Raw genomic sequence first — 27,364 nt, 5'->3', positions numbered from 1 at the left:
TTGGGCTAGCGATATGGTAACAAGGGTGGTGTCCATAGTGACAGGGCGCCGCGTCCCGCGCCCTCCCCGCTCCGCAAAACGCTCGTCACTATGGCCATGCAGTTAGATTCCGAACAATCTATACTTCCATCCTCCGTTGAAGCTTTGCCCTATATCATACTACAAAACGTGTGATCCAACACCTGGCCTTTCTCCTCAATTTATTATTTAGTCTGTTTATTTACGGCCTAAACCGTACATTATCATTTATTATTAAATGGGCCTCTCACGAGACCTCATGGCGTTCCACAGGGCACTTACTTAGGTCCTCTCTTATTTATTTTTATAGTTTAAATTTGATTGAGTGCCCTACTTTAAAAGGTACAAGAAGAAATTCTGTAGATGTTTTACACTACGTATTGGCGTGACAAACTTTTGTCATTTTTTACGATCTATTGGTATCTGAGATCTTAAATAAATCATAACTAAATTTTATAATTTATAACCGACATTTGATGTTCTATATGATTATCGTTTAGGTTTTTTACGACCAAGGTAACGCTGCGGTTGATGGAGCGCTTACTGAATAAAATGTGTATAAACATATTTCCAATTTCCAGTTCTAGAATTCTCTCGCGAAGAACTTCAGCCCTACGGGAAATTGGATCCATATTATTTATATAGTTTAAACTTTAAACGTCGTCGCTTTATTGCAATATAATTTAGTGAACACATATAATTGGATGGCAGGCTCTACTATATATACTGGTGAATTTTTAAAAACTGGCGCGTGCGCTATACTTACAAATTCGCATTGTGTAGTATCCGTGAATAAGCCCATGGTAATGACATCGCACGGCATACGCATTATGAAAATAAGCTCCGTCTCTCTCGCGTTCAGGCGCGCTTATGAGCGTGACATAGACAATTATTATTATTATTTTTTTTTTTTTTTTTTTTAAATTTATTTGGAAGTTCAACAAGAATACATACAATACATACATTTTTCAAGTGAGCATAACTAACGTTCTTTACATATATTCTCAATTACAGAACTTCAACATCTTTCATAAATTATATAAAATAAGAGTGTAAATTCAATTTAAGTAATGGTAAAGATTAAGTTTAGTGAAATGTAAAAATAAAGAAAGATTTTTTTTTTTTTTTTTTTTAAAGAAAAGAAAAGAGAAATTAAAAACATATAAGATATAATAAAAAAAGACTAAAATTAATTTACATACACAAAACTAAGGATTAGGCATTTGATCTAAGATACATAGTAATGTTTTTTTTATAACTATTTGCTCTATCATGATAAATGTCAATGTTAACTTTTTTTTCCATTTTGTTATAGAGTCTTAACATACTTGCAAGAGGGTTAAAATGTGCCATATTGTTTGTAAAAATTGGAAGGTAAAATGTATTAGGTGATCTAAGGCGCCTACGGGGAACGTACAATGACACACTTTGAACACAAAACACTGAATCAACATTATTGTGAATTATATTATACAAGTACATCATATCTATAATTTGTCTCCTAGTTTCTAACTTTTCAATTTTAAAATACTCCAAGCGCTCTTCATAACATTGAAGTATTCTGCCCATGTTACACTTAAACGACAAAGAACGAAGAAATTTTTTCTGTACAGTTTCAATTATATTTTTATAAATCACATAATGAGGTGACCAAACAATACTTCCGAATTCCAACTTACTACGTACAAGAGAATTATACAAACAAATTATTGATGCTGCATTTCTAAATGGCTTGGATATTCTGTGTATGAAGCCCAGCATTTGTAAAGATTTCTCTTTAACAATATTGAAATGATTGGAAAAAGTTAAACGTGAGTCAAATGTGATTCCAAGATCTCGGATTGTGCTTACTGAGTTGAGGTCAATATTATTAATGCTATAAGTAAAACAGTTTTGAGTTCTTTTTCTTGTAAACGTTATTTGATAGCATTTTTTAACATTAAGGTGCATATCATTCAGTTTACACCATTCACTTAAGGAATCAAGATCTTTTTGAAGCATTGCGTGATCATCTGTTGATTCAATTTTACGAAATATTTTCAAGTCATCAGCATAGAAAAGATAATTACACTCTAAGAGGGAGCCAAGATCGTTTATAAAAATTAAAAATAATAATGGTCCAAGATTAGAGCCCTGCGGCACACCAGATGTTACAGTTAAAGGTGATGATTCAAATTTATTTATGCATACAATTTGGGTTCTGTTTTTCAAATAAGATATCATCCAATTTAGAAGATTGCCATGTATACCGATTGCTTCCAACTTTTGTATCAATATATGGTGGTTAACTTTATCAAAGGCCTTCTGGAAATCTGTATACACAGCATCCACCTGACATTTTTTATTAAATGATGAACAAATATAGTCACAATATTCCAGAAGGTTAGAATTAATAGATCTTTTAGGAAGAAAACCGTGTTGTTTGGGACAAATTAATGGCTTAACATATTCCAGAACAACTTTATAGATTAACGATTCAAAAACTTTGGCAAAACATGAAAGAATACAAATAGGTCTGTAATTCGTGACAGACGATTTATCCCCAGATTTATGGATGGGGGTCACATTAGCAATCTTCCACAGATCAGGAAAAATACATTCATTAAGAGATTTATTAAATATCATGTACAATGGTTTGCTTAATTCATTACTGCAGTTTTTTAAAAACATACTTGGTATCTGGTCAGGCCCTGGACCCTTATTAATATCCAAATTTTTTTTTATTGCTTTATTAGTTGCTAATGATATGGTAATACAATGTACACAGGATGCTTCTGCGTTCGTCTGAATTTCGCTGATATTTTTAATAGTAAAAATATAATATGTACGAGTATTAAGTTATGGATTAAAAACACTGGTTTATAAATATGTAGGTATTTCATTAAATCAAATCATGAATAGGTCGATTATGTAGTGATGGCGCTTTCGCAAAACTTACACAAATACATTTTTAATGTACAGAATACTGATTTATAAATCTTGATGTTATAAAAAATCTCTTGGATTAAAGCGAAAAAAAAACAAGAATGTTTTTATTTAATATTCTGTGTTCATAATAATAATTAATAGAGTGTAATTAAAATGCACAGTACAAATTATATCGGAAAAAATATGTATACACACTTATTAATAAACAATAAATCTTGTTAGTTATATACTTAAAACAATCTACACAACTTCGCATTCAAGTTCTAGAGAAATTAACTACAATGTTTTTTTTTCAAATTTAAATTGCCCCTTGTTCTTGGAAGGACTATAATTAGTAAAATGCAACATTTAAAAAAATTATTTGAAAAATATAAAATGATGAAACAAAGTATTTTAGTAAATTAATATTACATTTCTTAACCCGTTGTATTTTTTTTTTCATGTACACCTCCCTCTAATCCAACACCGAATTTTAAAGAAAATAGCGCATTTGGTTAAAATTTAAAACAACATTTTTTTTAATCAACATCCCATAGATTTTAAATGCGTTACTGTGAGTTTTCTGAACGCGCCATCTTAAGTAAAACCACCAGTATACATTTTTTAGTTTTTATTTATATTAATTTAACCTGTACATCTGTTTGTGTTCGAAATAAATAAAATATAAAATATTCTATAAAAAATAGTGTCCGACAATCGTAGGAAGTTGCCGTCCCTAGGGCTGGCTTAGTTGTTGAACTATTCGCGGCTTTCAGATCGTGTATCCCCACCCCTGGTTCTCAGTCCCTAGTCGTCAGTTCTACCTACAAACGTTATATGTACATGCACGTTGTCGGATCGATATCACTGCCACTACACGTTTGCAATCTGGGCCGCGATCACAACCGCTATCTTCATCGGTACATATCGAGACGATATACTTAATTTTTTTGCCATCTCAGTCTGCCTCGGTATGGCGAATTTCGATCCGCCAAACATGTGTTTTCATTATGTCATCTCTTACGTCGTATGATCAAATTCAACGAATAGGTGGCGCTGAAACTTTACTCCGCGTTCAATGCTAAATTAAAATCAAAGTATTTCTCTTTCGAATTTAAATAGGCGTCTGTGATAAAATGTTGCCACTTCAAATAAATTTATAATTGAAATAAATCGCAATTAGAGCAAGGAGTGCTGGCTCGAACATAATTTTTATTTCACATTTGACAATTCCCAGGACGGTATGCTTTACTTTTTTGCTACCTCTATCTACTTTCGTTGTACAAAGCCGGCTCTATTGATTTGTCAAAACGTGCTCTTAGAAAGATGGAGGAAATATAATAAATACATTTATTCTTCATAGTGGCAATATTTTTTCTAAATATCAAAGGTCACGTGGTCTTGCGCATGCGCTCTTTCAAATTTTACCGCTAGATGGTACTTTGCTAACTGTCAAAATCTAATCCGGGCTAAATTACATATTGACATTGACACATCGAGACATAAGCGGCAGAACAACGTAAGCGACAAATAGTGAATTGTGCAGGAGAAGGTTTTTTTGAATTTTTGTTCCAAATTTTTTTTTTTAACAATTCTGTCAATGGGATTTATAATGATTCGTAACTGCCAATACTGAAATGTCAGCCAAATTGTTTAAATACCTTCCGCTTTTAAGATAGTGGCGGTAACGCTGTTTTGCCTATAACTCTGACAGTGGTGCTAGCTAGAGTAACCGCCTACATTTTCGTCGGTTACGTTGTTTTGCTTAGCTTAAAAATAATATGTCACCATATATTATTATCACAATAAATTAATATTTAGAAGAGGTTGAAAACCATAAAATAATAAAAGAAATTCGAGATGGAAGATGTAATCCGTTTTCACTTTCATCTATCAGTGCCTGGAACTGGAGTGTGGAGTAGATTAGAGGGGGGGCTTAAGATAAAATTCATAGACAACTCCTATTATATTTCTATCTGTGGCCTGTGGCATTACCAACATTAAAATGAATGCATTACTCGTGAACTTCTGTGACAAAATTTAATACCAACTTGAGAAACGATCGTTTTCGAAAGACCTTATTTTCGAAACGAAAATAATGAAAGCAAATATTCATTATAAGGGTTTATATAAACACTTGGAGAATCTTTTAAAAAATCTTTTATTTGTAGAGTAGGTTAAATCCGATATTCCTCCCGAGTGATAATACCCTATTAGAAAACTCAGAATCCTTTTTTTAAAGTTTTTCACACATATCTCAGTAACTCCCTGTAATGGAGATTTGTAAGTTTGCTTCTAAAATACCCTCATATATTAAATTTATAAGTTATTCAACGCGTATTTATTAACCTTCTGTTTGAATTTTGAATTTATTTTTTCTCATTTCATTTTTTTTTATACCGCCTTATATTTATTTATTTATTCATATTTTTTCCATTATAAACTATAAAATAATGAAAATAATGTGACCTCACTACCCGTGCTTTACTTTACAATATACTTTATTTTTATTTTTTATATTCTAACATTTGAGAATAAACAAAGAAGACTAACTTAATAAACAGAGATAATTAACAAAATGTTCAGACAGTTTTAAACACTACGTATTTATGTTTATAATTAATTTATGTACATATATATTATTTATATTACAAAACGCACAATGAAAGAACAAAAACATAACATAAGCTATACATTTGTGGAGCAGTTGATTCAATATTGGTTTGGGTAAATGAGACAATCCATTTTACTTCTACCTAGCTCCACTATCCATTTTTTTATAGCCTTTTTGAACATTTTCTCGTTACTAATTGTTTTAATAGATAGTGGAGTAGGTATTGAATAATACTCAAAATCCATGTGTCCAAAAGTGGTATTAGTTTGTATTTGTTTAAGTTGTCTTTGTGTTGAGGATCTAGTGATTATATTATTTGTATGTGATGTATTGTAGGGGTTATGTCTTTCATTTGAGAAAGAGTAGTTTTTTAATATGTAAGTGAGTATTTTTTTAACTTATAATTGCTTTGGTGTCATAAGTTGTGATTTCTGGAATATTTCTTCAGTAGATGTCTGTATCGGGACTCTGAGTATAATTTTGATTATGGATTTTTGTGCAACAAATACACTATTTAAAACTGTGTCACTCGCACCACCCCATCCGATTATACCGTATTCCAAAATTGATTGGCACAATGCAATATAAATATTTCAAAGAATTTTGTGACTTCGCCATTTTTCTTAATGGGAGTCTGATTTTTACATTTTTCTAGTATTGTGATCATGTTAATGTTAGCTTTGATAATTTTTTTTTTCCAAAATTCTGTGTTTTAAAAAAAAATATATATATACACAAACATTACGCATTGAAAAAAAATCTTTGCTTTTAATCGTATGTTAGTGCTTCACATTCTTTTTACATCAAATCTTCACTTTTGGATCGGTTTTTTTCAAAATCATTCTTAAAGCTTTGTTTTTTCTATATTAAATAGACACCATCAGCTTTTTGGTGGGATTTTTTTTTAGTGCCTGTTTCAATGTATGCTAAAATATTCGTTCAGTTATGTATATATTATTACAACTGACATTTCATGTTATTCTTTATTTATAGTTATTCTTCATTATGCATTATTTTTGTTTGTGTTCCATTGTTTTCCATCGTCTTTTCTGGTTTTGTTGATTCTGTACTGCCTCATTATAATTTGTAACTTGTTTTCGTCCTATATGATATTATCATATCTTTGTAGAAGAAGGCCTCAAAAAAGGAAAAAAAATATTGGAAAATAAAAAGCAAACGTAGATTTGAAAATTATTTTCCACGGCGGCGTTATTCAAAAATAATCTCATGTCAGGAAGTTCAGTAGTTATATTTTTTGTTTATTTGCAAATACAGACTGAAATTAAGCCAAAAAATTTTTTTTTATGTACCTATCGTTTTATCGACGTCGTGATTTTTCAAAGATTTTTAATTTTGAAAACCCTTAGAAACTTAGAATATCACCGCCCGCGACGTCACGCGTTCAAGTCGATGAGTTTTTCTGACATTCTAAAATTGAACCCCGTATAAATTATTTGTACACGCTAAACGCCAAAATACGTTAATAGTCGAAAAACTTGGCTACCCCGGAAATCGAAAATCTATCACAACAACGCATAACTCATTGGTTATTAGTTAACACGTGCTCACACGAACCTGTAACGTTTCAAAGTGCGTAGTTCATTTTTATTATTTTTTCGTTCATTTTCTAGAAACTTTGTAGTACAATTAAATGCTCTAATTTTTACCGCATTTTTTATATCAAATTTCCCGTAGCGTTGAACTTCCTCTCTGGAGAGACGTTACGTCCTTATTACTCATTACAAATACCTCGCGAAATACCCACGGCGCGTCGGACCGTGTAAGATTGTGAATAATACGCTCAGCGGTAATAATTAGAGATGATTCATTCAAATGAAAATAATCGAATTAATTCAAAAGAAAATAATTTAATTCATTCGAATGAAATTCCGAGTGCAGTAATTCATTGGAATGAATTAGTAATAGAATTAATGAATGAATTCATTAACGAACAGCTTGTCCACCGCACACCGCATCTGAGGACGTAAATCTCCTTGGCGGTGTCCGCATACACGGAAAATTTGCTCGTTGTCAAACGACCACCCCCAACCCTCCGCCGCCGTGGTGGCCTCCGTGACGTGGTCAAGACGCTTGACTCACACACGGAAGGTTCCGGGTTCGATTTCCGGTAAGAACACCCAGAATACCCAGACTTGAGAAAAATCAAATGTGATTTTTCTCAAGCCTGGCTATTCTGTGATTGTAATTCACCACTGTAATTGGGCCTCCCGGCCTGATGTGGTGAAAAAAAAACATTTAAATACAAAAAATACATTAAAATACAAAACCCCCGTGGTTTTGAGTGACCATAGGCCGCAATAACCGATAAACTCATCTGTATTATCTATGGAATACCGGAAATGAATGATTCATTCGATTAATTGATTTATTCAATTACTAATCATTCGATTAGTAAATTCAATCGATTATTTTCATCTCTGTTGCAATAATATTCTCACCCCCGCGGTACTTAACCGCTCCGGCGCGCGGCGGCGCGGGTAGAGGGGGTGAGCGGGGGCTCCCCGGGGGCGGCCGCTATTGCCCGCAGCGCGGCCGTGAAGTTGCACGGATTAACAGGATATTAGGATTATTGTTTCCGTACGTATTAGTCGCACGCTTCTGGCCGAATTGTCGTATCGCCGACCGCATAATAAATACCTTCAAATTGCATATACCAACTTCTATCACAGCACTCTTCGTTCTATTAACGAGAGAACCCTTTTAATATCCATTCACCGCTCTATTTTTTTTTGCCTCCTCTTTCACAGCATTAGCTGCCCGATTACGAAATAATTTACCCACTAATGTCAGAGACGCCCCCTTTAATTACATTCAAATCACGTATGAAATGTCACCTGAATACTTCAGTTTTTCATTTTTCCTCCCTCTTTACCCCCTCCTCTCTTCATAGTATAGTGTAGATATTTAGTCAATTTTTACTTCTTAAAAAAATTTTTTTTATCAATATTTTGTTTTATAAAGATATTATTAATAAACCAACAATATGTTCATAAACCACCGCTTTTCTCAAATTTAATGGTTTGGGTAGGTAGGTAGAAATTGCTTTAAGGCAATATGCCCGCCCTTATGCATATGTATGTAAACTGTATATGTATATAAAGTGTTTAAATAAAATAAAAAAAAATCTATGAAATTAAATTAAAATTAACGCATCTGAAGTTTATAGTCTGTTTGCACGTAGACAACACAATATTGTTTTGTCGTAGGACTCGACCATTAGCTACGTGTAAAAAGCACTTTGTAGGGCAAAAAATTGTCCCGAAACATCGCCACCGAGATAGACGGGCAGGTATCTCGGCGGAACAAGTGTTACCCTCGCCACCACGCGCTGCAATTTCCTCGTGTGAACATATACGGACAGGACCTTCACCTTGACAGTGACAATAGCGATTTGCTTGATGTGAACGTGTCGCTCCCGATAAAAAAAATCTGCCAAAAGTGGCGGCAGAAAAAAATAATTTTAATTGTTTAGTTCGTCTTTCAACAATCCCAATACATGTTGGTATAAAACTAATAGGGCCTTACTCGTAAACCTGGTATAAAGTTACACCTAGACATAGTGGCAGAATAAGGATGGGAATATCATCCTTATTAAAGTGGTAGAATAAGGATGGTATTCCCATCCTAATTTTACCACTATGCCTAGGCGTAACTTTATACCAGGTTTATAAGTAAGGCTCATAGTATTTTTCGTGACTTCGCTTGTAACAAACGTTGTCGTGTATTCATTTTTCGGCCGAATTTTCGTATTGTCCCAGCGTTCTGTCATGCGTTGTCGAGGCTGTTTGCGGAGCTGGGACAAGACAGTATTGTCATATCTATTGTATTGTCCACATGTAAACGGCCCTTTATTGCAACAGAGAGGAAAAACATGTTTGAGAAGGAAATATGGAAGTATGGTGTTAGTGGGCATTTTGCACGTTGCCAATGACAGGTCGTAAACCCTGTAAATGCCTAGACTTTCGTATTTCTTTCTCAAAAATGTTTTCGCTCTCTGTTGCAATACATTTCAATTATAATAACTCCCCGGAGAGTGCCCTAAAATAGAAGTAAATAAAATAGTGTCATCTTTTAATTCCGGTTTAATTCCTGGCATTGGATCACAACAAACACTCGCATCTTCCACATTCATCGCGGACTTCGGGCTTTTTTCCACTGGCCATATATTACGATGTGCCGTTCTTATCTTCCTCTTATTTGACGAAAAACTAAACGTTCCTTTTCCTCGTTTGCAGGCGCGCCTCCCGCCAAGGTGGCGAAGCGCTCGGACGCGAGCGGCGGCGGGCGCTCCTTCGCCGCCGCCCTGCGCAGCCTCGCCAAGCAGGCGGGGCCCGGCGAGGGCGGCGGCGCGGACAAGGAGGGCGCGGGCAAGGCGGCCACGCCGCCCGCGGCGCCCGCGCCCGCCGCCGCGCCGCCGCCCGTCGCGCAGCCGCCCAAGGAGCAGCCGCACGGGGCGCCCAGCGGCTTCCAGCCCTACCGGCCGGACGACAGGTGAGACAAAGACAGAGAGATGGAGATATCCGGCTCTTGAATGTGAAATTTTCAAATCCCCCTAAGTGATCAACCTTTTTGTTACAAACATAAAGAATCGGGGCATGTATGTTGTCGTCCATGCATATTGAGGATTTTTATTCCATAATTTTCCTTGTCAAGCAATGTTTTAGTTGCGAATAGATGAGCTCACAAAGGAGCTATCAACTCTTACACCAGCTCAAAGAAGTGGCCCAGGATTCTGTCTTTAATGTTCAATCATGAACGTAATTGTTCTCTATTCACTCCCCTATCTCGTTAGTCATGAAGTTTCCCTCGCTCTTGATGGGGTCAGCGCTAAATAAGCTCCTGACGTCTCCGCAACCAGTGTAGATCTATTGTGATGGGTCCCCGCAAGTTAATTCTCGCCCTCCAACTCTTTAAAGAGCCGGGCTACCGAGTAAAGGGAGAAAGCTCTCATGTCTATGACTAAATCACCTTATCCAAACCCAGGTGCATTACATATAAAGCTATTACAAAGAAAGTGAATGCTCTCACATCCTCGGGTTTAACCAGTGGTCCCTCAAAGATGCGGCTTCTTTTGTGGTACAAAGCATCCATATTCAGTAAAGGTTCTAGTGATAAACCTCACTTAGTTTCGGCTATGTTTCCTTTGTTTAAAAACGAGGTTTCCCTACAAATAGTAAATAGTCTGCCTTTGACATGCAAAAAAGTAAATATCTAAATTCTGATTAAACTTAATCAAATTCTTATCTTCATCAATTTTCTTGTTGAGTTTCTACAGATGAAATTACACTAAATTTCAGCTTTCCTCAACTACGAATTTTTATTTTCTGTGTGTCAATCACTATCACACTGTCCAATTCCCAAACAAACAAACTGACAATTTCCAATAGCGTATCCTGGAGTCTAGATTCTCTTCACTAATTCATTCACGCCACAATCAACTGCTTTTTTGTTACCAATATAATTTTATGCTAAACTCGTACTCAACCTTTAAAATTGTTTGTTTCTGTATGTTGAATTAACATAGGTGTATGCCAAGGTCCCGATTTGGTCCTCAATAACTACAATAAATATTTATTTTAAACTTTCTTTATTTGGTATTGTAACTATTAGTGTTTTTATCTTTGTTCTATAGTTTTAAGTATTAATCTCTCTCACATTTAATGTTGTTACACTATTCCTGTATATAAGCATTATTTCTAACTAAACTTTAATTCACATTATGTTTTGTGTATATTTAAGTGTTTGGTACGTCCAAGACTATTGGTCGGGCCAAACTTGGAACCTCTCTCGGAGAACTCTAGCCATAATTGTGGGGTTGGATTTATTTCCTTTCTAGGCTTACTCATCCTGCTGCTTCCGCCTATGGCTTAGTGGATCCGGGAGCATATTCACCTTACGCTCATCCCGGATTATACCCCAGTGCAGCTCTGCAATATAGGTAGGTTATTCTTTCTATTTTAATATAATTCATTGTGAAAATTAACCCATAATGATTTTTATTAGTTTTCGATTAAACATCACCTGTTGCAAGTTGTTCGGTCTATTCAAGAAGTTTTTCTTTCTAATTTGGATAAACTATAAGCGAAAATATGGCAGTCATTTAACAAGAACTCAAAACCAATTTTATTTGGAAATAAACGTCGAGGTCTTTCCATATTTTTATCGGTGACCAAACTGTTTTCTTAACTTTACTCTTAAGACCATAAATTTCCCGACACTCTTTGGATTGCTGTATTCAATGTATTATTGTAGAAATTAGTGTTTGCGTAGGTTTAGACAAATTATACATTTGGAAATAGGTCCATGTTGCGAGTGTTTCCGGTCCCTAACTGGAATTGTGTTACAGGCTAGAGGAACAGCTGTACCTGGAGAGGGTGCTGCGCCCTCCACTGGGCTACGCTGTGGCCGGGGCCTACGGGGGCGCGCCGGGGGCGCACCTGCCCGGCCTGTACTCCCCCCTGCCCCCGCTGCCGCCCTCCATAGCCCTCATGTCCCCTGTCATGCACGAGAGGTAACATTTTCACCATCTTGTTCATTGCTAGGAAAGTGCGGAGATATACTATTCGGATACTTTATGATTAGGTTTAGAATGTTACTCTATTAATAAAGAACACAGTTATTCAACACTATTATTGTTTTAGGATGAAATTAGAAGAAGAACACAGAGCGAGAATAGCGCGGGAAGAAGAGAGAGAAAAAGAAATAGCTTTACAGCAGCAAAGAGAAAGGGAAAGAGAAATGCGCGAAAGGGAGAAGGAGTTGGCTATCCAGAGGGAGAGGGAACGCGAGCGGGAGCGAGAGAGGGAGAGGGAACAGCGGGACAGAGAGATGAAGGAGCGGGAGAGAGAGAGGGAGCGGGAAATCCGAGAGCAGAAGGAGCGCCTGCAGAGAGAGAAGGAGACCCGAGCCCGCGAGAGGGAGAGGGAGAGTCTGCGGGATGAGCGCGAGCGAATCATGGCGCACATGGCGGCGCACGGCGGGCTGCCGCCGCACCTGCTGCCCCCCACCTCCACCGGGCTGTACCCGCACCTGCGCTCGCCCGCGCACCTGGCGCTGCTGCCGCCGCACCTGCTGCACCCCATGGGGCTGCTGGGCGCGCGCGCGCCGCTGCTGCACCCGCACGCCGCCTACCCGCCGCGCCACCTGCCCTACCCGCCGCCGCACTCGCCGCAGGCCGCGCCCGCGCCCGCGCCGCCCTACGCCGCGCCGCGCCGCTCGCCGCACTCGCCGCACTCGCCCTACCCGCGCCACTCCATCCACAGCCTGACGCGCCCGCCGCCCGAGGCGCCCGCGCCCGCGCCCGAGCCCGCGCCCGCGCCGGCGCCCGCCGCCGCCCCGGCCGCCGCGCCCTCCCCGGCCGCCGAGCCGCCCGAGGAGGACGCCGCCGCCGAGATCGCGCGGGAGGAGCCCGCGCCGCCGCCGCCGCCCGTCGCCTCGCCGCCGGCCGGCGTGGAACCGGAGCCGGAGACCGCGGCGCCGGAGCCCGTCAACATTGACCGAGGTGATAAAACGACCGAAGACAAACACTGCATGGAAACCAGCAACGGCACCGTCATAGTGCCGACCAATAAAGCTGAACCGATATCCTCGCCCCCCGGTGTCCTGGTCAGCCCGAACGCGGACAAGAATGGCGTATGATAGTGAGACAGAGTGAATGGGAGATTTCCACCTGCATTTCGAACGTGTACATTTTCTCGACTGATTTTATTTTATGGTTTTCGATTGTTTTGACATTTGTTTGCGACGACGACGGATCACCACGACGGTTGTACGTTTTTATTTCACGTTAACATATAATCAATGTAAATAATTTTTGACTTGATACAAGCGATAGACACCGTACATTGTACAGTTTAGCGAGTCGACGATAGCTTTAGTACTTATTTATCATCCATTCTAAAATACTTATAATCGCATACCTCGAGAGAAAAACAAAATGGTTTCCGATACTAAGTAGGCTCACTATAATCTTCCGGAAACATTTTTTTAACCACGATTACATACATACCTTAATATAATGTTATAAATAATTATTACGAACATTCTAACTTCATTATTACTTTTGATAAAACCGCCTGAAAATGTGTTTTTCAAATAAGTCAAATAAAATATTTCATATTATAAATTGAAGCGAGTCTTAGTTTGAAAGATTCAAAAGACTAGCTTCTATCCGTGTATTGAACATTACTAAAAAAAGAACATTCATTAAAATCGTCTTATTGCTACCTCTGATTGTAGCGTAAAATGATTGTGTGTTGTATGAAGATATGATGATCGTGCGCGCTCTTCGCAAACACGTTCGCGGATATTTTTTTCTCATAGGATCCACTCATACGGACACATATCATAACATTCTTATTTTTTGGAATATTTCACTTCCGATTGGACCGTATTTGATGGTTTGAAGTATATCTTATTTGACCAATGTACTGGAACACAACATCTACCATATAATTATTTCAGTTTCACGTAGGATATGATGTATCCTAAATGAGAGACAGGATTTGTTCGCTATAGCCGGCATAGCCTCGAACGTGTTAAATAATTTTGATATTAATATTTTAAGCATTAACTTTATCCTCAAACATTTCAATAAATGCCACTTACCGATCTTTCTATCTCAAACATGCAAATTCCACTATACACCTTCACCATAATAGCTGCACTAAAATATAAAACCGATTTGCCGATAGGACACGTGGTAATAGAAGCTAACACTTCAGCCTTTCAATGCAGCTTGATGGGTGCGTCTGGAAACTGGTAGATATCCGAAATTTTATTATCATTTATTGAATTACGCAGACTTTGTCGGGAATCGAACCCCGAACATAAGGCATTAGGCTATGCAGTAACCACCGAACCGCAAATCGGATTTAGATCATGTCTCACTTAAAGACAAGGCGATCGTGCAAGCGTTTTTAGATCCAGTCCACTACAGAAATATTGCAGTTAAAAATGCCTCTGAAATAATTATTACATCCTGATTCTACTACTACGCAGCGGTATCTGTGATAGATAAGAGTATCGTGCGCGCACTTCGGATCCAGTCCGGGGACTATGAAATATTGCAGTAAAAAAAAGATTAAAATCAATGTTATATTAATTAATTCTTACATTTATCAATTTCTTTGGTACTTAATTAAATTATTTGTTGATTTTTATGCTGTATGGTATTTTCTAAGGCCTTTAGGTATGTATAATATATATATAGCATATTGGCTCTAGTCAATTTAAAGTAATTTTTTTATTCATGTCTATCTCTATTGTATTTATGCTTTATCAATGATCACGCCACTTACTGAATGAAACTGAGGTTTGGTTCATATTGCATTATTTTTCACTCACCTTATACTGGGGGTCCTTCACCTTATTGTTCATTCTATGGGAGGCCGGGTTGAACTCGTCTCGAATAGTCGCTCACGACAACACAATGAGATTTTATAACACAAAAACTAATAGACAATTGAATGGTGGACATTAAAATTATAGTTTATTATAGAAGTAAAAGACGAGTGATACTCAAATCCGTAAATTTTGAATAACTTCTTTGGGCTGATACATATTTTATAAAATTCAATGTATTGGGTGTTAACATAAGTAGTGTTTGTTCAGTTTTCTTTCGAATGACATATTTACCTTTACCCATTGGACATATAATACATAGACATTCCCTTTAGAAGTAAATCATTTTAAAAAGTAGTGACTCAAAAACATACCCATAGTTACCAAGTTCTGTTTATTTTTAAACCAGGAGCTCAATCACAGATGGCTATCGACATGCTAAAAAACGTGCTAAGTATTTGAGCGATCACCACGAACAATCATGAACACGCTGAAGTTAAAGCGGTCGCGTTACACGCCTTCTTTCAATTTTTCTCGAGTGCCGTATTGCATTTAGCCGGCGGTCGGCAAGCCAAATGTTAAGAAAAGCAGTCGCCATAGTAATTGTTTGTAACTTGAAAACGAAATAACAAACCGGCACGAGATTACACGCGTGTTGACTTTTTTGATTTGACGTTTGACCACGGACTACGGATACGGAACGGCTATGGCGTTTTGCAACGCGACCGCGATAACTTCAGCGTGTTCATGATTGTTCGTGGTGATCGCTCAAATACTTAGCACGTTTTTTAGCATGTCGATAGCCATCTGTGATTGAGCTCCAGGGCTTCATTCAATGAGCATGCATATGCTACAAAAATTGAATTATACTCATTTTTGGTACTTAAAAATGTTTGTGTTTTAACATTACAATCAACGTTCTTTTTTTGTAGATCATGTTCTTTCCTTAGATTCTTTATAATTTAACACAGCGAAAAGATAATATTGACTCGTGTTTATTATATTTTAAAAACATATTTCTATCAGTGCATCACTGTTACTAAGAAGAGCTTCGCTATTGCGCCGCTAGGCGTAGTTTGACGTGTACGAAAAACAATGTTTATATTTGAATACTAATTGTTTTGAGCTTGAAAAAATATTTACCAATGAAAAGTTCCACAATCCTTTTTACAATGTTCACCCGAAAGGTTTTTAAACATTTTCATGACACAAGTAGGCATTTACGTTTCGATTCTAAACGTCACGTCTAGCTGGCGGTCTAAAAATGACTAAATACGCATTGGCATGAGTTAAGTGTCATAATTTTTAGGGCTCAAGTCTATGTGTATTAATGTGTAAATGGGTAAAACATATCCATCTAATTCGATAATATTGCATCAGTTGTTGACTTTTAATCCGTAACTAAATATTGATTAATGAACAATGACTAAGTTTGCATGAGTTAAGTGTTATCATTTTTTAAGACTTAGGGCATGTCTATGTATTAATAATAATATGGTCAGCGCGTTAGCCTGCCATGCAAGAGGTCTCGGGTTCGATTCCCGACATGATATGAAATATTTAGTTAAAAGGGTGTTTTCACACTAGAATATTTCATAGTCCCTGAAGCGTAAGACTGATCATCTTACCTTCATGTAACATAAATGATCAAGATTCGCCGCTATTGGTGTACCAATGCAGTGCCCTATGCACCATTAGGTGCGTAAAGGGGACGATGATGGATGTATTAATATGTCGATGCCTTTACCATTTTGTTTTATTTTTGATGCTCATTTTTAAATTTGGTTAAAAAACGATACAATTGAGTTGATAAATATCAAACGCCAGTATGTCCACCCAATTTTTTTTTTATATTTCTACAAAATGTAGAGAGAAAAAAATATGATCATTTCAGTATGTTTCAAATTAAAAAATTGTCCATATTATTACAATAAAACGCTATCAAAAAACTCTGTTTCAATTCACAAGCTGGTAGGTCCACATGGACACTGTAGTGGATCGTTGTGGACATACCTGCGTTTGATATTTATCAACCCAATTTATGTTAACACCTAATAATTATACCAAAATAGTAAAGATAGAGATTATTTTAATATTTTACTTTTCGGACATCGTAAAAGACGATCATTAGCTTCATCGCGTGGGACAATCTAGAACCTGAGCCACAACAATATGTTTATGTACTTTAACTCAATAAAATAACATTATACAACTCTTGTATTCACCCCGCAACACTTTGTCTAAAAGGTCCTTCTTTTAAAGTGTCTTCATTTCTCACAAAGTCAAACCACTGCACAGCCGAAATTCTTTTAAGACGCCTATTCGCAAAACTCAATATTTTGCACTTTTAGGCCCTAGGGCCCTAGAGAGGTGCCACGTTTTGCATCTGTACAGAAGAGTAGGTGTTACGTAGGCTTTGTATAGGCGGCAATGAGGATCTTCAGGTCTTCGGGAAATCGGGATACAAAAAATATTTTCTTGCGCGCGGTAAAAATTAGAGCATTAAATTGTACCGCAAAGTTTCTTGAAAATGTAAAAAAAATAAAAAAATATTTCAATAAAGACTTACTACTTTGAACGACGTCACTGGTTCATATGAATCAACCAACGATAAGAGAGCTGAGAAAGATATCCGGTTTGCTTACCGTAAACGGACCAATCGGCAGAACTGACAGAATAAGCGGAAGAGAATCTCTGACGTCACACGCGGAGTTATTTCAGAAATACAAAACTTTAAAAAACCATAGCGCTGATAATACGATATATCATCATTCCCTTTCCGCACCTAATGGTGCACAGGGCACTGCATTGGTACACCAATCGCGGCGTATCTTGATCATTTTTGTTACATGAAGGTAAGATGATCAGTCTTACGCCTCAGGTGCCAGTTCAGGGACTATGAAGTATTCTAGTGTGAAAACACTAAATTAAATGAATATTTCATATCTAACATGCCGGGAATCGAACCCGTCACCTCTCGCATGGTAGGCTAACGCGCTGACCGTTACACCAAGCTTCCTCATTGGTTTTCACTGAAAAATATCCGACCGCCAGTCTGCCTTTATACTATCGAATGCGGCGCTTTAAAAAAAAAAACGGCAGTGAGTGTGGCTAAGAAAAAATTTGTGTGCCGGTGTAAATTACATAATTTATCTCTGTTGTAATGTTTTTAAATGCATTCGGTTATTTCAGTGATTTTTAAAACAAACTTTAATCGCATTGTGCTACAAATGATAAATGATTAATTATATATTATGATAAATATGTACGAGCTCTTTGGTTTGCTATAAATGGCAAAATCATAACACCAAGACCAGCCCTTTGCGAGTGCTAAGTTCCTAGCTGTGATGTTCAAATACAAATAAAATAGCTAGATTATATCATCTGTATATTGTACGTTATCTATGATTTCCCAACTCTGACAGTTTCTAAATTTCGTTTGAAATTCAAATTGAGCTGCGGCGATGTCTACGCATACCGTAAACATTGTCCGCCTTACGGTCTAAGCAGTCAGCGTGTTTGATTACCACGGGAGAGATTACGGGTTATTCCCGACACGGTGACACGAAATATTTTTTTTCGAGATGTTTTAAACCGCAATGTCTCATAGTCCCCGGGGGCGATTACGGAAGACGTATCCTGTATTGTTGGAGATGCACCATCGACCTTGTATTTTCAAGTTTCAAGATAAGTACATTGTGTAGTTATCGAGGATACACATCATATCTACGCACTGGTTCATGTTCAAGCGAGCACTTTTTGCTTTAATTGGTGTTTATTAACATTTTAACATTTTAAATAGTTTTGAAGTGGAAAGTATTATCACATTCATCCGACTTATATCGATCGATTCATGTGGGGTTGGCTGATGCACACATACTGGTTCATAAATTAATCGATCAACTGTCGATCGATGGTTGATCGATTACACTGAGCAACAGAAAGAAACTTATGTGGTTCTGATAGTATTTTTTCTCCTGAATTCAAATATGATATTGATTTTTCTTCATCACTCAAGGTTCCCAAGAAACAGACGTTTATAATTTCAAACATTTTAATACTTTCTGCATTCTTAACTGCTCGACATTCAAACATTCTGACTCTGACATGGCTGTGAGTAACATTTTTTAATGCTTGTCAAGTTGCTTTCTCGGGTGGATTCAGTAGTTCCTCAAACTGTTCATCATGCATTAGTTATCGCATTTGTGGACCCGCAAATATTCCTCGTTTACCTACAAAGCCACTTAATACGGAGGTAAATGAAGATGGTAGAAATGTTAAGTATACCATCTTGATACATACTGACGAAGACAGCATTTGTAATCAACCCCTCGGCATCTGAAACGTGGCACTCATAATACTTAAAGCCATGTCTCTTACATCTAAAATTTGTCTGTATCGAATTAGTGTATTAATATGGAAAATCGTTGATAATATCCTTAAGGTATAAGTAGACTCTTGCGTTGATGTATAAAATATATTTGAAAAAAACACAAAAATATTTTTTCGACCTATTTAATCCCACAGGGCCGATCATTCACCCCAATGCAAGTTTTAATGGTAAATTCATTTCTCAGATAAGGAATTTCGGAGTAATATTTTGTTGTTTTTTTTCTTTTAAAAGAATGCTCGTCTGACAGTTTCTACTTGGGGATGTGCTGACTCTCAAACTGAATTCCTATATGTCGATTTTAGTTCAGTAAATAGTTTTATTGGTAAAATATTGGACGCCTAATATGAGCGAAATGTATTCAGGTATGCAGAATCACGTCCGACATATTCAAAATTGGAATTTTTTTTTTTTAATAAAAATGAACTATTTTAAATGATGTCGCGAGTTCTCCTAAATCAACCAATGATAGTGTTGTGTTAAATTTCCGGTTTCCGGAAAGCCAACTCATTAAAGAGAACTAGTGACGTCACGCGTGCAGTTATTAAAAAGTTACAAAACTTTAAAAAATCATTGCGATGATAATACAATGCATCTTTTTTTTTTTAAATTTGGCTTAGTCTGATAGTCTATTAACAAAATAAAAAGACTATTGAACTTCCTCATTGGACTGTAGCTAATCTAACACAATTCACCAAAATTCTAAATAGAAACCACCATATTTTAAGAAAATAGCTTTGAATTTTTGTTAATTTTGTGCAAAAGAAATGGGATTAAAATGTATTAAATTTTTACAAGCATAATATTTGATATCAAATTTTTAGTATTTTACTTGGGTTAATGCAATAAAATTTAAAGATTCCTATATTTGTAGTTTAAACTTTTAGTAATACGAACGTTAAATTGTGTAAAATTAACATTTTGAACCGGTGCAATTTTCAGTGTGTAAAATTTTAAATAGGCCTATGAACTTTTTATAACGGTTTTTACATCCGCAGACTTCGTGGAACTGTAGTTATGTAAATCCACAACTTAGATAGATATTTTAACGGAACTGCCTTTTCATACACTTAACGGGAATGTAACTTTTTTACAATAAATTTACTTGGTAATTTACAAATAAGCTCTCCGTTGCAAATAAAATAAGATTTCGTAAGTATCCATTAAGGATACCCTAAAGTAATTCATATGTAATTATAATTTATGGTTATACATAGATCTGAAAATAGTTGCGTCACTCGTAGAGGAATTTCTTTAAAAAATTTCGTTCAATTTCTAAATAAAGAACCCTATTTAGAACATGTCAAAAATCTTAAAATTTTCTCGGCAAGATTGATAACAACAAACAGAGATGAAGCTGTTGATAATGTGAAGGTCTAGGCATTTACAGAGCTTACGATCTGTCATCGGCGGGATCAGGTGACAGTTGAAATTCTCGCCATTATCTATCTTGGAAACCAATCCAATATAAAGATTTCAGGTCTATAAAACTTACTGCTTTTCAGCAATAGATGTCGCTGGTTTTTTTTTCCATACTTTCACTCTAACTTTATATAGAGAATTGAAAATTACCCTCTTGTCATTTCCTTTTTTTTTTCAGAAACAAAAATTTTGTTCCAAAATAATTCACTTAAATATTTTTTCAAATTAAAATTACATAATTTTCTTTCTTTGTTATCAATAAAAAAGCATGTAAAAAAAAAGCATAATCAAAAGGAAATATTTTTATGAATCTACTAAACAATTTTTTAAATGTTACTCGATGGGCATTGCCCGCGCAACGACGATACGTGAATATGGATGTCAACTACCTGTAGGCAGAATGGAGAATGTTACAGAGTGTGTAAAGTTATCAATAAATCCAGCCTCTGACAGATCATAAGCTCAAGATCAGATCATGCCTAGAAATGCATTTGCCTCTAGTCTAAATAAAGATTTCGAGTTGTTTTACATTTTGAAGGCATCGGTCCACATCACTGAAAATCGTATTGGAAATAATTACAAAATGGTTTTTAGTTTTGACCACTTTAAGTTTAGGATTTTTCACCAGTTTTTTATTGGCAAAAAATCGTAAATTAAAAGCGACAAAACTGAAAAATGTGTTTTATTTATTAACACTATAGGACACCTAGAACAAATTGGTTACATAGATATACCACAGAATTCAGGTATTTATTTTCTAATATAGTAAAACTCCAATTCGGATTGATGAGTGTCGGACGTTATCTGGATATGCAGAAATCCGAAAAGGCAATGTTTTGAGAGAAAATGCAAAATTTACTCTAAGATCACTATTTTATTGCTTTTGAAATAATACACCGAATCGGGATCACATTAAAGGCTTACTTAAAACATGTCCAGCAAAGTTAATTGCTTTGAAGAAGAAACTAGTTTAGACGAAAAGCATGAACGAGGCCTTTTTATTTCTTGAGAACGATACGGATATTTGGCAATCCGGATGATTGGGGTTCGGATAAACGGAGTTCTACTGTAGTATGTATTTTAGTACCTTATAATATTTGTTTTTTGTCTGATGTCTTCAAAATGGCTATTCTTTAAATATAAATAGAATCGTTATTTGTTAACAAAATTCACATTAGTGAAGAATTTTGTTTCTGACGAGTGTTTCTAAAAATTATAGAATTTTTAGAAATTTCGACTCTGCTATTCAAATAAATATCGCATAGGATGAATGTTGCAATTCAAACAAATTGGTGATAGAAGAGTTAAATTATTGAGGAATTGTTTGGAATTATGACTTATCATAAACGTTTCGTAAATTGTCAATTTTTAATATTTATTTTGGCATTGAGTTTGATTAAATAAATAACTGAAATCTTAATCAATCTAATAATTTCCTTATCTAAAAGTTCAGACAAATTTGTTTATATTTTTATTTTGTTTGTAAATTTTTCTCTGTACATTTAATAAATATCTGTAGTAGGGTATTTTTAAAAAAGCCAAAAACATAATAATGATATTATTATTTTTTCCGTGCAATATCGGATAAATTTTTAACAATGGTTTGAATACGCGTATTTTGAACTACCTGAAAACGCGACGTTTCGCGCCCCATGGCACAAACATGTATGCTACCGCGTCATACTTGTACGCAATGTCTGTTAGAGGGCATGACGTGCGATCTCAAGGTGACTTTACGCCAACTGCGAGCCGATTTGTATGTGCTCGTTTTTAAACCTGAAAATATTAGAATCATAAAAACCCGCTCTAAATATTGAATATACTTTCAATGTTATTCCCAATTTTTGAAAATACCCTATTCAGACTTGTGTAGCGGAGAAAGAAATGAAGATAATATTCATAATTCCACGTAACTCCCCAAGTTTTGCATTATGTTTTTCAGAGGTTACAAAAATTACTTTAAAAAATATGTATTGTATACATAAACATGTAGAGAAGTACAAATTTCAACAAAATATATATTATGTATATAAGACAGTGTGTAAGCAGTCCGTCCCTCTCTCTCTCTTCCGACAATATTCATCCGATTGGAATATTGTTTGTAACTTTTCTAATTTCATCATTTAAAACGTTCGTGGACACTTTTTTCTCTTAGGGTCCTCTCATATTGACATATAACTTTCTTATTTTTTTGGAATATTTCACTTCCGATTGGACCGTGCTGTTTTTATATAGGAACACAATATCTCCTACCATACATATAGCTGTCACTACTGATTTATTTGAGATAATTTGTATAGTGGCATTTTTGTGAAAATCACCTCAAGGGCGCTGTACAGTAAGCATCCCAGCACGCCTTGCAGCTACAGAGCCGCATAGGCGGTTGGGATTCTAGTTCCCCATTTCCATTAAGGTTAAATTTGAATAATTATACAAGCGCATGGGTAGTAGAAATCTAAACCCCATTTACAGTTAAAGTTTAATAGATATAATATGAAAGCTAACATCACACAAAGTCTTGCAGCTACAAAGCTCATCGACGAGTGGAATTCCAGCAACATAAAAATGATTAAAAAAAGTTTACAACAAAAAAACACAACGATAATACATCGAGCAAAGAACTAGTAAGTTTGGCAAGTTTAGTGAACATGCAACAGCACAAAAAGTAGACGATAAAAAACTATACCAATGTCTTGGACTGGGCATTTCTTAAATGAGAGACATGATTTTGAAGGCATAACTGCGAACGTGTCAATACTAATGAGAATCTTAGAATTTGAGTTAATGCAAACTGATCCGTCAGTTCCAGAACTGACAAAAACTTTTCATCACTTCATTCTGCCATAATCTGATCATAACAATGATCAGATTTGATTTACAAACGTAATGTTACATTGGGGCGATTATAACGAAAAGATGGAGAGAGGGACCATGTAGGCACTGTAGCTAAAATACATTAGTGGTCAAAATACAACACCATTATGGCATAATTTCTAGGTTAGGTAAAAAATCAAATACACGCGAAAACCATAATTTACGCTTATAATTAATAATGATAGGAATGGGCAATTGGTCCCCATTGACGTTTCCATGTGAAAATGTACATTATAATTATTATAGACATACAATTGCTTGTTTTTTCATGTTTCATACTAATATCGAACGTTCTTTTAAAACGTCAATTTGTTTCGGTAGCCTCCGGAACAATTTGTTCAAGTCTGTCATTTCTTCTATATGTATATGGATGGCGAAAAATCCAACTAGTTTTTACTACACGAATGAATTAATTACTATCGATTTCTGAAAATGTTAATCAACTGAATGAGTGACTGCGAAAAATGTTTATTGCAGTTTAACTGTGTAGTCGTATTTAAAATGTAATTCAAATTACAGGTAATTTTGTTCAATGAAATCACTAGAAAAAAAACAGATTTTCCGACTTGAATTATCCAAATGTTTTTTGTTTCTTTTAAACGTATTTTTTTATAAAGTACGCAATCTAAAATTACTATCTCGATGATAGTGTTTGAATATTGTATATATTTTTGATTATCAACCATTTCTCAGTGTGTATCTCGATTATGACAAAAAGCGTACATGTTTGTAATTTTGACTCGCTTTAACAAAAGTACGCTAGTTTTAAAAGCGGCCACGTCATGAATGAGGAAATTCAGCCCTGCGGGAAATAAATGTTTTCTTGCGCGTGGTAAAAATTGGAGCATTAAAAAAATAATCATAAATTAACTACTTTGAATGACGTCCCTGGTTCATATCAAAGCCAATGATAAGAGAGTTATGAAAGATTTCCGGTTTGCTTGCCGTCAATGAACCAATGGGCGGAACTGATCGAGAATAAGCGGAAGAGAAGCTCTGACGTCACACGAGGAGTTATTTCAGAAATACAAAATTTTAAAAAATCATAGCGCCGATAATACAATATATATTATTTTTGACTTAGTTTAACTTAGTGACATTTTTTTTTTTTTAAAACCACTGAACTTCCTCATTGACGGGTCGAAACAATTATATTTTATTGTAAATTTATCGTTCGGCGTACGCATTACAACGAATTAAAAATATAACTTTTAGCCATTTGTATACACGATTTGTTTTCTCAATTGACGAATGTTGAATTTCTCTTTCATTATAAATATGTACATTATGATTTTGTCTAGGAGTTATTGTTACAATCAATGTTTTAGTTTTTCTTCTTTAAGTCTAACGTGAATATATAAGTATAGCTTGTGTTAAGTTACGTATAAGTAGGAAAACAAAGAATCGAATGGAGAAATATTATCTGTGTAAAGATTTCTACTTAGTAACATTGCCGTAAGGTAGTTTTACGACATTCTCTTAGGACGCAGACGTTGGTTAGGAAATAATTAAAGAAAAAAACTGAAAAAAATCTACCTGTAAATATATTTTTATAAATATCGCTATAAGTATATTATAAAAAGAAACTAATAAATTGAAATCAATGTGAATTTATGAATTGAATTTGTGTTTTTTTTTGTTATTGTGATAAACATTTTTAAATAAGCCGAATCAACTGAAATTAAACAACAAAAAAACTGTTTTTCCAAAAAAAAAAATTAATTTGATTTTGGGGACCATTTTGAATTATTCATATTCATAGTGTGTTGGACTTTGAATCGAAGCTGTGAGATTCCGCCCGTGATTGGGGATTCTACTAAAACTTAATTCCCAATTATAACTAATCACATAATATAAAAATATCTGGAAAAAAATTGTATTAACGGAAGCATATATCTTTTAAAACTTTAAACAGTTCCAACTTGACTTTTCATTAGTCCAAAATAACATAAAGCGAGCTCAATGTAATTTTTCAACGGTATTTTTTTCACAGTTATTTGGCTCGTATTAAAATATGGATATCTTTAATTCCTTTTCCCTACTCCTTCCTTTATGATTTTGATGACAGATATTTCGGTGCATAATAATTTGTAGTTAAAATTATGGGATTACTAGGTAAGGTTTTATCGTCGCCGACTGAATTGGTAAGAATATGGAGTCGGCATATTTATAAATGGTAAGTTTTTTGATGAGACAAATAATTAATGAAAAATTTTAGGACATTAAGCGGTCATAAAAAGTATGGAACTTTAGAGTTGTTATCAGTGAATCTTTGACTCACCGTTTCTCTAGCAAATCGAGGTAGGTACGACACATGTTTTATGGTTTTGTTCTTACGGTATTAATTCATTAAAATGAAGTTACATATTGCATCCCTAGAAGTACACTGTTGAGTCTAAATTAGGCTGTTTTGAGTGGATCACTTTTCTTTCCTCTCAAGAAAACACCCGAATATCTTTAAGAATTTTTTTTAACGAGGTATACTGCAAACTTCAGTGTTCTTCGAAATCAACCGGGTGAAATATCAAGAAGAAGACTCCATTGTGAAAGCATAACAGTGATAATAATATAAATATACAATAAAATACCCAACAAAATATCACTGAAACACGAGTGTAAAAAGTTTTGAATTTACATAACAGAGTGAATGGATAACAATTTAAGGGGGTTCTCTGGTTTGACGGTCGAATTTTTAATCATTTTTGTGAGAACCAATGCAGAAATAGAACTTTGGAGTTTTTATCATTTATTTAGAAGGGTTTTAAAAGTATACATATAAATTTTTAGCTAAAAATATTCATTAAAACCAAAGTTATAGCGCTCTTAAGACACCTCTCTCGAAAAAATGAACGCTCACTCCCTCTACAAAATCAGCTGATTGGCTTATTTGAAACTAAAAAAATTGGCGTTGTTTTGATCTGTAAGCTTTTATCCAAGGAATGGACTATTATGGAAAGAAAAATTTGAAAATTGGATTTTTGACTGATTTTTTGTCAACTTTTTGTTAAAAAAAAAATAGAAATATTTTAAATTTTGGAGTGATAATAGATCATTCCGTGCGTCTATATATGTTGAGTCGACCCTATAAATTTGAAGTGAATCGGCCAAGTCGTTCTCAAGATATGATGGAGGAAAGTTTGAAAAACATAGTATTGAGAAAAACACATTTGAAGTTTCCAGTTCAGTTACAACTCATACCAGCACTCCGACTACTCTCTACCAGCCTCTTCTGACTGCTGTATATTTATAATGGCTTCGAATTTTAAAAATTCACTTTACCAACATGTTCTAGATATATTAAGGAAATAATTTATGCAAAAACGATTTTTTGAACCCATCAAACCAGAGAACCCTCTTAATGAAATCATACAGCAATAAAGCAATACTATGGTAGAAAATAAACATAATTCAATAACACAGTTTACTAATTTATTTACGTAGTAAGCTTAGTAAAATGTTATAATGATTATATGACGTAATAGTAGGGTAACAAAATAAATATAATTATGTCCATAAAAATTACATAGTAATAATAGCATGGTGAGGGTCGCCTCGCAGAGATAAAATACTTAATAAGATAGTATAGTGATCTATCACAAACAATAAACAAGAAAAATAATAAACTTTAAAACGAGTACATACATAATAAAATAACACGAAACATGATTTGTCTACGAACATTTGGACAAACTCTAATATTGTAATGAAACCAACTGGTCCAAGAAGAAGTTTAAATATTAAAAATTTGTTTTCAGGCGTTGCCTAGTATGTGAAAT

General features: G+C 35.3%; 1 protein-coding gene across 1 annotated transcript in view; it reads left to right on the top strand.

Moving 5' to 3' along the window:
• px (MAP7 domain-containing protein plexus) overlaps nucleotides 1–25,211 on the top strand; it is a 191,098-nt gene extending 165,887 nt beyond the window's left edge. Inside the window, exons 17-20 of the mRNA XM_088233624.1 lie at nucleotides 9,796–10,051; nucleotides 11,397–11,498; nucleotides 11,907–12,071; nucleotides 12,202–25,211. Of these exons, the coding sequence (XP_088089750.1) occupies nucleotides 9,796–10,051; nucleotides 11,397–11,498; nucleotides 11,907–12,071; nucleotides 12,202–13,198 (1,520 nt within the window). The 3' untranslated portion in view covers nucleotides 13,199–25,211. The remainder of the gene's footprint in view (nucleotides 1–9,795; nucleotides 10,052–11,396; nucleotides 11,499–11,906; nucleotides 12,072–12,201) is intronic.
• The last annotated feature ends 2,153 nt before the right edge of the window (nucleotides 25,212–27,364 follow it).

Source organism: Micrasema longulum, unplaced genomic scaffold, assembly GCF_059751315.1.
Source record: "Micrasema longulum isolate JH-2025_06_02 unplaced genomic scaffold, ASM5975131v1 h1tg001134l, whole genome shotgun sequence".
Lineage (NCBI taxonomy): Eukaryota > Metazoa > Arthropoda > Insecta > Trichoptera > Brachycentridae > Micrasema > Micrasema longulum.
The sequence above is the reverse complement of the archived record's forward strand: the minus strand, read 5'-3'. Positions and strand labels throughout refer to the sequence as shown.